The sequence below is a fragment of the Strongylocentrotus purpuratus genome, unplaced genomic scaffold, assembly GCF_000002235.5.
Source record: "Strongylocentrotus purpuratus isolate Spur 01 unplaced genomic scaffold, Spur_5.0 spur5_scaffold_21, whole genome shotgun sequence".
Classification (NCBI taxonomy): Eukaryota; Metazoa; Echinodermata; class Echinoidea; order Camarodonta; family Strongylocentrotidae; genus Strongylocentrotus; species Strongylocentrotus purpuratus.
Window position 1 is genome coordinate 21,715,655 of NW_022145607.1, and position 13,205 is coordinate 21,728,859.

Consider the following 13,205-nt stretch of genomic DNA (forward strand, 5'->3'; position numbering starts at 1 on the left):
AGGTTTCCTGTTTCCATAGAACTCACTTTTGCAGTTTCACTTTTTTCACTTCTTTTACTGCTTCTTCATCTCCTCCTCCTCCTTTTTATTCTTCTCCTCCTCTTCCTCCTCATTCTCCTTTATCATCATCTTCTTCTTCTTCTTCTTCTTCTTCTTCTTCTTCTTCTTCTTCTCATCCTTTTCTTTTTGCTTTCTGCTTAATTACATAGGCATATTGTATTATTCCTGAATAAGCTCATAAATTGTTTAAACTAGAAGAAATTATAAAAGGTAGCGATCTTTAACGATATTAACAATGATCCATAGTTCTTTACGAAATCTTGGAGATGCTTGCAAAAGAATTCACTTCTTCGCTCCTTGTCCAATGTTGGGGTGGAGGGTGGGGGCTAACATGCCAACTCCCTATTTTCCTCAAAATCAACTAACAAACAGCATTTCTTTTCTCCAAAAAGTAAAGAGGACACGCCAACAGCTTTCTCAAACGGTAACCAAATTTTTGACGCCCTTTCTGCTGCTCAGATGCAACTTTAATGATTAAAAGATAGTGATCAATCGCTATTGCAAAATCACAAAATATGAAAACACTTCGTCAGTAGATACATAACATGTGATACAGACACAAAATAGATTCATATATTATATATATACAAGAACTTAAATAGCAAATGGATTATCGAATTACTATTATTACTTTGGGGTTCTTTAATGCGAGTTGAAGAACATCATTGTAATACAGGAGCACGTTTCTGCGGTGAACTTTATATCGACTGACTCACAATACCGATCGTAAAAGCTTTCGAAAAGATCAACTTGAGGCAATTTCAATTTCCTTACAAATGCAACAATGCGCGAACATTACATAACGTATTACGTAACCTGAACATGATTTCTATCCATGCCGCCCTATGGCACTTCAAGGTATTGACATTTCGTTTCGGTTGATTTCTCGAAAGCCTTTGCAATCATGTTCAGTGTTAATGTACATTTAAAGCGAACATTCAACGTTGTACATATATTAGAATGTAAATAAGGCAAATGACGATTGTATAAGAATATACTTTGGACATAATAATGACCAAAACAAATTAAAAAATGAGATGTATCCAAGATTATATTATGTAAAAATATAGATTAGCTTACTTTTATAAAGGAAGTAAAAGAAACCAAAACAAACAAAACAAAACCCAGTGCAAGAAACATTCCATGAAAACAAATAACATTCTTGCTTAGACATTTATATATCGCTTTTGAACATTTCAAAGTTTTACTTTGTTTAACAGTCTTTTAAAAACAAGGTGTAGATATGACGATATTGATATCAAAATGTCAATAATTATTTCGTGTTACCATTTTTCTTATATCAAAATTTCTTGTCCAGATTTTTTTCGAATTTCCCTCATTTTATTCTTTAAAAATCATTTCAAGACTATTTATGATTTACCATGACAACCTTTGATAAAAATTCTACATATGATCCTGACCCCTTCAACGAATCAATGAAGGAATCAATCGGTCAGCAACAGATTAATTAATCAATCATTGGTGGATAATGTTATGTTCTGGTCCGTAAGGAAATCCAGTAATCGAAGCGGCGCCCTCTTCAGTCACAACCATGATATCATGCTCCCTGTAGCCTCCTGCACCAGGTTGTCCGTCTGGTATCGTTAGATGTGGCTCCATGGAAAGCACCATACCGGGCTGTATAACAGTCTCGATGTCTTCCCTCAACTCAAGAGCTAAACAAATATTTTGAAAATGTTATAGAAGAAATTGAGTTTAACATGTAGGCCTACTTGAAGAAAAAAAATGGGGGATATTTTTAACAATATTTTTTCATAGGGGATACTTCTGTATAATCAGTAGGCCTATATCGATTTATTAACCAAATTTACTTATAATTATAACCGAATTATTATACCGCCCCCCCCCCCCGATCAACTACTACTAAAACATGAATATGTTCTTAAGGAGGCTGATACATTCTGCAAAAGATTAACTTTTTGTGACAGTTCGTTCTCACGGACACCGAGACTAGATAACTACGGTTTCTCTATAGAGGGCGCTGGTGCTTGACACTCCGGCAGAACCATTGATTATATGGTTCTGATACCCAAGGACATAACCAATGCCATGGCACTGACATCCGAAGTGTCTGAATGTCTGCATATCTGAAGCGATTAGCGATGTCGCCAAAACCTAAATTGTATGTAAGCATCTTTCGCTGGGACATTCAGTAATGTACACAAATCGGGGCAAATTCGTTTACGTTCATTATCAGCAAGGATCCCTGGGACTTTCCAGAAGATATTGGGTTAAATGAAGACTAGTGTAGGCCTACTGTCTGCCCGTGACATATCAACAAAACTGCGTTTAAAAAAAGTAACAGACACACCAACAAACAACACTGTCGTATAGACTTTAAAAGAAAATCACGCCACCCAATGCAATTTCAATAAACTTTTTCATCATCCATACAAAATATGTGCGAACGTGACAGGGATCGTATATTAGGTAATCCGAGCGTGACTTCGACAGACTTGACAATAGGGGTTTAAAGTCTTTTAGATCGTGTTAAATGTGATTGGGGGCGTTACGTCACCTATGTGACAAAACAGATTGTAATTGCTCATTTAGAGAAAATGTTGGTACGTTAAAATATCATTGTTGTGTCGTGTTATACTAGCTTATTGCACAAAATCTCTGGAGAAAAGGAAAATTTTAAGAGGACATTTTTAAAAAGAAGTCTACCAGCTTCGCGGCCGTAGTAGTGCGACAGGACCCCGAAGGAGTGTCCGTAGCCGAAGCTCTTGTACTGGAGTAGGTTCTTTTCCCGGTACATCTCGTTCAACTCGAGCGCGACGTCGCAGCATTTGACACCAGGCTTGATGAGCTCCATACCGCGGCGGTGAACGTCGCAATTGACCTGCCACACTTCAAGATGGCGGTCGGAAGGCACGTGGTTCAAGAAAAGGGTTCGTTCTAGCGCCGAGAAATAGCTGTCAGAGTTGTGGTTAAGAAGAGTAGTTGTATTTACAAGATTAGCAATGAAAACGTCCTAGCGCCGAGAAATAGCTGTCAGAGGTGTGGTTAAGAAGAGTAGTAGTTACAAGATTAGCAATGAAAAATTAGAATACAAATAATGAAAGGATTAAATGACAAATTAAATATGAATTTAGTATGCATTAATCTGAAAACATCGTTTTTCTAACCAAGTATTGCTCATGACGTGCTCATGCGAATGGCTGTCAGTCTCGATGATAATGACTGAATACTTTGGGAAACGGAAAACATTTTCTTGTCGTACACACCAAAGCACGATCAAAATAATTGCACGATATAAAGGCTCATATATTTTACCACATTATTTTGTGTAGCAATCGCAATCTTTCGTCAGCTCATTAGATGACTAAAGGGTTGTATTAAACATGCTCCTGCGACAATAATAGTTCCGCAGACTTTGCCACACTACCTTACTGATTTTTAATTTTCAACCCTGGACAAATAGGCCTATATACCCAGACACGTAAGTCTCCTCACCACCCCCCCCCCCCCCCCCAAAAAGCAAATGCCAGACAACATTTTGCTGTCCATATGATGTTACACGTCGAGCGGCATTTTCAACTATGATAGGACAACTAATTATTGTCTAGACAACAGATTATGCAACCCCAAAGGCTTGTTCAGATGAGGCCCGGTAAACCACCGTTTTTTGTGGTCTAAATGAATGGCAACTGCGCCCAAAGATGGACTTTTGCGCATTCACGGAGCTCTCTGAACTCCCTGGTTGTAAGTTTCAGAAATGAGAAGCGTATTACACTTAAAGTGAGTGTTTCATGGGAAATACTGGTTAACGCCATCTACGTCTTCTGTTGGACATTTGCACGTAAACGAATGGACTTGATTTATGCGGTGGTCACATCCCGCCGTACTTGCAAGTGCGTGCTGTCTACGTGCAAAAACGTGGGCAAAATTTGGGTATCCGTACGTGGTGAGTACCGCCTCAGTACTGATTTGGGAGCACGCAGACACACCGTAGCACTTTTAGTGCACTTTCGCTGCGTTCGGGCTGCGGTCGGGCTACCGATTTACCCCCAGTGCGTGTGACGTGCGTGCCCGGTACTGCCAACTTAGCACGTGCGTGTTGCGCACCTGATAAGTGCGTGGTCCGTGCTTACTCGCTACTTCCCCAGTTCAACTGTCCAATGAGCACGCATAACTTACGTGGACCGTACCGAGTAAGCACGTGCTCGGCACTTACAACGCACGTTGTGCGCACTGATTTATGCAGTAGCCTGTATCGTCTCTGCGGTGGAATGGGCGGCATCGTATATATACCCCGACATCGGGTGGAAAAACTAACCGAGTTTAGCGCACGGCACGCACTTACAACGTGCGGGTGAGTAGGGACACCGTACGTGAGCAGCACGTGTAAGTACGATAACGTGGCAACCGCACGGAGACCGTACATTGTAAGCACGTTGTAAGCACGTTGTCAGCACGTACAACGCACTTACCACGTGCGCAACGTACGATGCACACAACCACTCACGGCCAGGCGTGGCGTGCGGGCCACGTACTTACACCGTGCGTGTGACGTGCGTTGCCGGTACTCCCTCCCTGTCTTTGCCACTCCCTCCCTACGTTTTCAGAAAAACGTGGCGGCCGTGGCCTCCCCAAAAACCGTACGGACTAAAAACACGCACGGTGGGATGTGACCAACGCTTTACTGGGTCAGCGCGCGCCAGCGTTCGCGAAACAGACCGAAGTTCTCCACTCGCTTCGGTTTCGCGTATGTAGCACGCACGTGAATGCTGCGGTCGCGTCGTCTGTAGTCGTATATACCCGATTGGCTCCGGGTAAGGCCAAGGGGATAGTCTCGTCATGACACACTCCCTTTAAAGTCATCATGAGAAGACCGCGGGGTTCTCCACGTCAAATGTGAACGAGCCTAGTTACTCCATGCTCAACCCTAACCCCATCCGTATGACGTAAAGCCCGGAGCAATTGTCGCCGGAACAATTCGTCGCTGTTTTCACGAAGTGACGGTAGTGAAAAAAAAATTGCATTCACTTTGCGTGACGATTTTCCTCACTACCGTCACTTCGTAAAAACAGGGACGAATTATTGTCGAAAGATAAAAACGTCGGATCACCCGTACATGATACTCACCCGGCTATCATAGGGAAGACGTTAAGGACGATGCCGTCACCTTTGATGAGTTGCCGTGTCGTGGTCGCGTTGTGTGCGCCGTCTGAGTTGATAGGACCAGACTGCACCCAGGACCAAGCTATGAACAAGAGAGTGAGAGTGAGTGAGAAAGAGAGAGAGAGAGAGAGATAGATATAATAGAGGGAAGAAAGAATGGGAGGGAAAGAAAGATGAGGAAGAGATGGGGATGGAGGGAGGGAGAGAGAGGGGAGAAACAATGATGGAAACATTAATACAGAGAAACAATTAGACGGAAGAGGGTATAGGGATTGCGGCAAAGAAGAGAGATATACAGAATGGGAGACAGAGTGTTTTAACCGTTTATTTAACGTTTGGCAACTGAAAATGAAAATGAAATGAAAAATAATTGAATAATTTTTTGTGGAAGAGGGAATCAAGCATATGTTAAATTCATTTCAAGCGAACCGTTCTCAAGAAGGGAATAATGTTGACGGGAGAGGAATATTAATTTCTAATTTTAATCCACCTTGGAAAAGTGTAGTCGGCCAAAAGCCAACGACACTCAGTCGTTGTCATTTCACATCGAGTTATGTCCTTCTTGCTCTCAACAAATGGCGTTATGAAACTTTAAATCATACAGTTTGAAACATTACTCGCTCTAACTCACTATCCCGAATCTCCGAGTCCGGGAACGATTTGGCCACCTCTCGCATCATGACCGTCGTGGCATGCTGGGCGACCTCGTATTCCATAGCGCCCTCTACGCTTGCAGACACCACAGCTTCTGCGCCCAAGTCGGCGATGCGGGCGCCTTCTGTGACGAGGGCGATCTCCTCGGGGGACTTGATGATTCGCATCTGCATGATGGGTATGCCAACATCAACGGTGTCGTCTCGAGATACAGCTTGTTCTAACTGTTAATTCGAGATAAATATTATTTAAGTTATCATTAAATTTCATCAGAAAGATTCTTCAAAAATATAGGGTTTTTTCAAGTGGGGCTTAAGTGTTTTGCAGAAAATAGTGAAAAGACGTATTCTTATAATTATGCAAATAGGTTAAGAATTTCGCAATCAATCAATCAGCCTGGGGTAAAATGAACTGATCTTTCCTTACATGAAAGACAGAAAATTACAGGGATGGCGTAGATCGATCGATACATGCCTCGATCGGTTAGAAAGATAATGATGTAGAATTCATTTTGATAAAATTTAATAGTTCGATCTCCCCTTTTTTAAAAACTATACCCATGCAGAAGAACGGTGACCCTCCCCCTAAAGAATCCTGCTCATGCCGCTCATTGGTTGAAAGGATACGTTTTGTTATCAATTAGGAATTCTTGACATTTTTAGTCAACATTAACAAAGCAACAGAACAAAACAATGACAAACAAACAAGAGAGGAAGAAAAATCCATAACATTCAAACCTTTAGTTTCCCTCCATGAGGTATATGATCAAATTCGGCTCCGATCTTCCCCGAAGCGTTGCCGAGCAGGTGCCGAACGGCGCTCCAGAAGTTGTCGCGATGCCAATCCGTGTAGATGACCACATCGTCGCTCACGGGTGATCTCCGCCAGGCCTGGCCGCTGTCGACGAGGGCAGCGATGTTGACCACCTTGTCCATGGTGATGACGAGCCCGTAGGGACGACCGACGCTGCAGTAGAGGTAGTCGGAGAAGTATTTGATGTTGTGCATTGACGTCAGGAGTACGCCTTCGATTCCCTGATCGAGCATGTGGCTTCGGAGGGCGTTGACACGGCGTTGCATCTCGGCGCGTGGGAAGGTTGGCTGGGCCTATGGAGACGAGATGGAGCGGTAATTACCTACATTTTCCACCCGAAATGAAAATCTGTGCATGAATGGTGCTAAAACCTTTCTTCACGAATTTAATCTTTATTTTTTGTTACTAATATTAATAATAGTCAATAAAATGATTAGAATTGTTACTATTAAAACTAATAACTAGACTTTAATTCGTCACTCTGACGAATTAGGTGATACGTATGCTAATGATTTACATAATGAAAAATGCATTTTCACGATTTCATATTGTTAAATAAAATGCTTCTCCCATTATGTTCTATCCATATGTCAAGTTTCTACTGTTTAGCCTTGATCATTATGGATGTCTGTAAGATATATTGAGACAATTTGACCATTGACCCTAATTAACATAATGAGGCCTACACATACACATTACATATTCCGTGGTAAGAATGAAGTAAGCGAGGGGAAATGAAGGCAATGACAAACGAGAGCGAGAGAGAGAGACAGACAGAATATGGCCGGGTTCAAATTAAGTGTTCTTTAAATTATTAGACCGTGTACTGAGGATCTTTTCATCTGCCTTGTTTTTGTTATTTGATTGCTTTTGACGCCACATAGAAATGCCGTCTTTTGTCACCAAATATTGTTCAAATAGCATTGTAGAGACGATGAACAACTGCTAACGCAAAGTCGTTAGCCATGAGAATGTCAATTTCTATCTCGTTCTGCTAAATAATCCGAACAATAGAATCAACCAAGTAGAATCAAATGTTAATCGAATTTATCATGAGTTCTGAAATTTCTATTTGTTACTGCACGTCATAATAGTATTAAAGAGCAGTAATGGCGAACGATTGTCGCTAAAATTCAGAAATTGTTGCTTAGATTTATTAAATTACCATGAGACATCAAGCTACATAGAACTATGATCGACAAACATGATTTTGTTTTGAAAACAGTCTGAAAAATTGGAGGTAGAATGAATAAAAGATATTGTGATCATGCAAACAAGTGCATTATGTCCATGTTAATCCCCTAGTTCCAAAATCATGATTGTATTCTCTATTTATTTCTCCTATATAATTTATTTCAATTTAAAGTAGAAATTCTAATGTTTCTTCTTTTGGCTTGATTATTTCAGCAACGAATTGACAGTTTTGGTAGACATCTTGGATGTATCATAGTTTATTGGCACATGACGTATTGTGTGTACGATAATTATGATCAGAAGAAAAAGCCTACAAATAACTATAAGAATAACAACAATAACACACACTTACTATAATAATGATTATAACTACGATAGTTACTATAATTATAAATATAACAATGATTATTATGATACTGCTGCTATTACTACTCCAACTACTACAACTAGGAAGTAGAAGATGAAGAAGAACGGGGAGGAGGAGAATCGTTTCAGCGAAATTAGTGGTTATATTCTCTTTATATGATTGAGGCATACACTCAAATTTAAATCATAATCAAACAGGCATCTGAAGTTTTTAGATGCTTACTATTTGCTTCATGTTGTTGAGAATCGCCCCCGGCTGGATCGCACCCTGCTTCCCTGAATCAACAAACAAACTTTGAGAAAAGATTTTTGTCTCCCTTTAATTCAAAGTCGTTTTACAAACTTTTTACCATCGAATAATACCCGCATTAATTCAGCTAAACTTGACACGGTTGAGGATATTTTCGGCTAATTGTTTATCGTGTATTTTGTAAAAAGATACAAACCCTCGTGTAATTTAGGAAGAGATTCAATAAATATTTACAGAGATACAATCAATTTTTCATAAATATGCTGACGTCATAATATGCAAATTCGTATTTTGAGTTCCAAGGTCAATATGATGATGACACGATATACTTAATGGCCAAATGAGACATGAAATCACATCTCCCACTCATACTCTATCCGAATATGAACAAAAATTGAGGGTTCCCGTCCATTCCAAAGAGCCATAAGGGTTTTATATAGGCATGTTGTTGCCCATATATGCTATGTATTACAAGAGTTCGCGCACACGGACATTTATCTTGAACGGACGCTCATTCCCTTAATAATGGTCGTAAGGAGATAAACATGGTATCAAATTGTTCGGAAAAATATGAGGAATACTGTGTCAAAAGATACCCGGGAGGAATTATTTTGCGTTCGGCCGTGACAAACGAAAACGCGCGCGACTCTTTATAAAATGCCATTGCTAATAATGGCGTACGCGCGCGTTTTTGGACCTGAAATTGACCGGACTGATATTGACCTTGATCATGATAAATATGAATGAGAAGAAACTTTCCGTTATGAAGATATGATCATATGTTGATTTTCACAAAATGGCGCCTAGATAACGTTTTCAGTCAAGGTCAAGGTTGAAAACCTTACTGTGCTCTTTCCTCGTGCCAATAAATATGTGTGCCAAATTTCAAGGCAATTGATTGAGCCATTTTCAAGTTATCCTGCTAACAAAAAAGTGGGTCAAAATAAGAAAAATATTCTAACGAAAACATAAGGTGTTCTGTATTATATACAGCCCACCTGATAAATAAATAATAAAGGCAATTCTAACGAAATTATAAGGTGGTCTGTACGTTATACAGCCCACCTGATAAATAAATAAATAAATAAATAATAAAAATCTTGACGAAATCAAAAGGTGATACGTCTACGTACGTATCACCTAATTATACGTCACAGTGTTGGAATTGACTGTTTTTATGAAGCATGTGTAGATAAAGTGATTAAATTGTATTTCTATAGGCCTACAGAAGATAAGTTCTGCTACATTCATGTTTGAATTCAAGGGGGGGGGGTACTCAGATTTAGTTTTGACGGGCGATGTGCCACTTAAGTTAAGCCTCGAACCCCAACCTATTTTAAGGGTCATTTTGACTATAAAAAAAGGTACCCTGTTTAGGGATTTTTCTCGAAATATCAGTGGGGCCATTTTTCAAATTTTTTGAAAAAAGGAAATATGTTTAGTGATATCTTTGTACAAAATGGGACACATGTTTAGGTTTTTTGTGTGAAAAAGTGACTCCTTAGACCGGCACATATTCATGTATGTCTTAATTTGTTAGTACCACCCCCTCCCCTGTTTTTGAAGTTTTTGACTGCACAGTACGTCAGCCGCTTCAAATCTCCCAAACCAATATTAAAATGTACTGTATGATTTCATGAAACTCATGAAAAGATCCAAAACTGCGCTATACTACGTGTATATTCATGTTGAAGTTTATTGACCCTCAAAGTTCGTCACCCTTAGCTATCAAACTTCCTAAAGCAATGTCTATTTAATATGTTAATATTGACTTTTGTGTATATAATTCATGTAGGCCTACTGTGTAAACATCTTACTGTGTAAGCAGTCGCAATATAGGAAATAGTACAATACGACAAATGATACATGAACTCTTTCAAAATACATGCTATTTCATTTCCTGCATTCATTTTATCACCCTCAGAAATGAAAAGATTCATGCAAATCGTAATGATAATGACATTTTCACCGATTTCAAAGAGTGTCGTTCATTACATAATCATTTGACATTTAACCTATTTATTTCTCTCGGCAACATTGTTTCTGGATTCTGCTGTGTAAGCGGTTTTTTGAAAATGGTAAATAAAACCACTGTTTGATCAACCGTAAATGGTCCCTAAAACAAATACATGTACTTAGAATCTGTCAGCAACACACCGTTCGATAGCTGCTCACCAGTGCACTGCGATAGTAGATCCTACCTACATGGTATTAATCTTTTTCGTTGGGGAGGAAAAATAAGAGGACACATTTTTTTTTTTTTTTTTTTTTTTTTTTTTTTTGGGGGGGGGGGGGGGGGTCTCGAAATTTGAACATTTGACATTTTGCTCCGTTGGGGAGGAGGTAAGGTCAGTTTTTTTAGGTCAACCATGGGAATATTTTTTTTTTTTTTTTTTTTTTTTTTAAATAAAAAAAATAAAAAATAAAAATAAAAAGGGGGGGGGGGGGGGTTTAGAGAAATTTAGGGGGGTTTACACACAAAAAAATACCAAAGGGGGGGGGGTTTAACCCCCCCCCCCCCCCCCTGTGTACGCTCCTGTTCGGTCTTATATATGCTTCTTCGACCTTTATATTTTTGAACGATTCAAGAAAACATTCATAATTGTATTCTGTTAAATGCTTTAAATCTATCCGGCCCAGCAGCCTGTTTTCTGGGCGCATGACATTACTTACCCGTTCACCATTTTCGTAGGTCATCAACTTTGGCATCTCTGAGGAGGAGCTAATGGTTGTTATTTTAGAATGGTAACTAGCCGAATTCGAACATTGTGACATCAGGGGAACGACTTGCCTACGGGTTCCAACCACTGGCTGTCGCCTTACAACTCCTGAAACGCACCGGTTCACCAATCTTCCAAACATGGCTCCTTTAGTTAGTTTAGATCCCTGTAGAACAGACCCTGCTACGATTCAACTAGTCCAACGACGACCTATCCTGGCCAGACTCCCAGGCTTCACATGCACGAGCGAAATTGTATATTAATTTTAACGACGACCGCGTATGCACCTGTCTTCACACTGCGTTAGACCAAGGAGTTGTGATTGGACAGTGTATATGTACAGACTAGATTATGACCATTTAATAACTGCAATGTCGTATACCTTTTGGTCACGGTTTTACGATTAAATATTGAGGCTCAAGATAATATTCCGGGGGCGTGCACCATTGATTGTTCCGCCGAGCCTCTGTAGAAATTATCAGTGAGTAGAGTTACCCAAGCATGGACTCGCTTAACTAGGGTCAACTTGACAAGTTGAAGGTCAAGTTACGTTTCCTCAGGTCACTCATAAATTGACTACTTTTTTCAGTTTTCCTGGGAAACCCATGCATGGTCTCGTATTTTTAAACCCTACACTGGGAGAAAGGGGAAGTCCACCCTGATATTAAGTTGGTTTTCACAAGTTGGTTTTAATAGAAGCAGAAAAGGAGAGGAACCGGGCTGGGTGTAGACCATATGGAAATAGATCAGGGGTGGATCTAGCTTTTTGCCAAGGGGGGTGTTTGACCCAGTGGCGGATCCAGGATTTTCCAAAAATCGCGCCGTTTTACTATTTTACTTTTTATCCTTCGTTTTTCTTCTTCTATTCCCCCTCCCCCCCCCTTTCACTTGGCCGCCCAAGGGGGTGTTCAAACCGCCGAACCCCCCCCCCCCTAGATCCGCTTCACACACCCTTTACGTTACATAATCATGATATTAAAGCGTATCTGCCATAGATTACAGGAGGGATTAGACTGCCCTGCAAGGTCACTGGACAGGTGGTTATCTCATCAACTCAGCTCTCAGTTAACATAAGAAAAAGAGGATCATGGGGGATCAATGGTCACCGATTAGGCATGGCTTGTTATATAGTGCAGTGGGCCTTTAAAGCGTCCTTGTACGTAGGAAGCTATACGAGAATAGACATTTGTTGTTGTTGTTGTTGTTGTGTAGGTTTATAGGCGTTTATCATTCAGGAGTGAACCTGTACGTATGCCTGTTATAGGAATGTTATCTTTTATTAAATTATAATACTGTTTTGATTATACAGAATTGGATAAATAGGATTTTAAAACTTTTTATTCAATGTTGAAGAGGTCAGTGGCTGGCGAGCGAAAGGCTTATTGGCTATATTTGTACGTCTAAGGACCAACCGGAAACGATACGTTCATTTGTGACAAGTTTCTCAACTCAGCCGAATGGTTAGTCCAGAATCTGGCCTATTTAATGTTGATCTCCACTAGTGCACGTCCAACGCTACCTTCCCCTACGTACTTGCTTCCAGACGAAGATGGCGTGATCATTAAATTCAAAATATGCAGGTTTTACAAATCTATTATTTAGCTTCGTATGTTTTATATACACAAAAACAAAATGCAATTTTACAAACATATTCGAAAATTTTTAAAGGAAATATCATAAAGGGCAGATGTTGAAAAGTAACACCTGTTGAAAAAAAAACGTTAATTATTTTAAAAACGAATAATTAATGTTGTGATATATAACTTATGAATTTTTCTTTGTAAGTATTATTCAAATAGTAATTGATGAAACTGTGTCAAGTAGATTTTCTGAAAAATTTAGAGAAATATGTCCATAAGTAGGCCAAACCCATCACCGATATTAATAACAATAAAAATAATAATATATTCATTTGTAAGGCGCAATAACTATGTGGATAAATATGTTCTACTGCGCTGCAAGAGCTCGTAAATGCTGTGCTATACATATTTCATGAACAAGTG

General features: G+C 39.7%; 1 protein-coding gene across 1 annotated transcript; it reads right to left on the reverse strand.

The window, feature by feature from the left end:
- Positions 1 to 1,233: 1,233 nt before the first annotated feature.
- Positions 1,234 to 11,656, reverse strand: LOC582474 (creatinase). Its single transcript, XM_030995499.1, has 6 exons — positions 11,156 to 11,656; positions 6,597 to 6,965; positions 5,837 to 6,083; positions 5,170 to 5,287; positions 2,749 to 2,996; positions 1,234 to 1,736 (listed from the first exon to the last, which is right to left on the reverse strand). The coding sequence occupies exons 1-6, from the start codon at positions 11,342 to 11,344 to the stop codon at positions 1,537 to 1,539; spliced, it is 1,371 nt and encodes a 456-aa protein (XP_030851359.1). The 5' UTR covers positions 11,345 to 11,656; the 3' UTR covers positions 1,234 to 1,536.
- Between the last annotated feature and the right edge of the window lie 1,549 nt (positions 11,657 to 13,205).

What these genes read in the sequence shown, in the direction of transcription:
- LOC582474 (XM_030995499.1), bottom strand. Translation starts at nt 11,344, where the DNA reads ATGTTTGGAAGATTGGTGAACCGGTGCGTTTCAGGAGTTGTAAGGCGA. An exon ending in CTCATGGAGGGAAACTAAAG is followed by an intron (nt 6,084 to 6,596) that starts GTTTGAATGTTA and finishes TCGAATTAACAG; the next exon opens with TTAGAACAAGCTGTATCTCG. An exon ending in CTACTACGGCCGCGAAGCTG is followed by an intron (nt 1,737 to 2,748) that starts GTAGACTTCTTT and finishes ATATTTGTTTAG; the next exon opens with CTCTTGAGTTGAGGGAAGAC.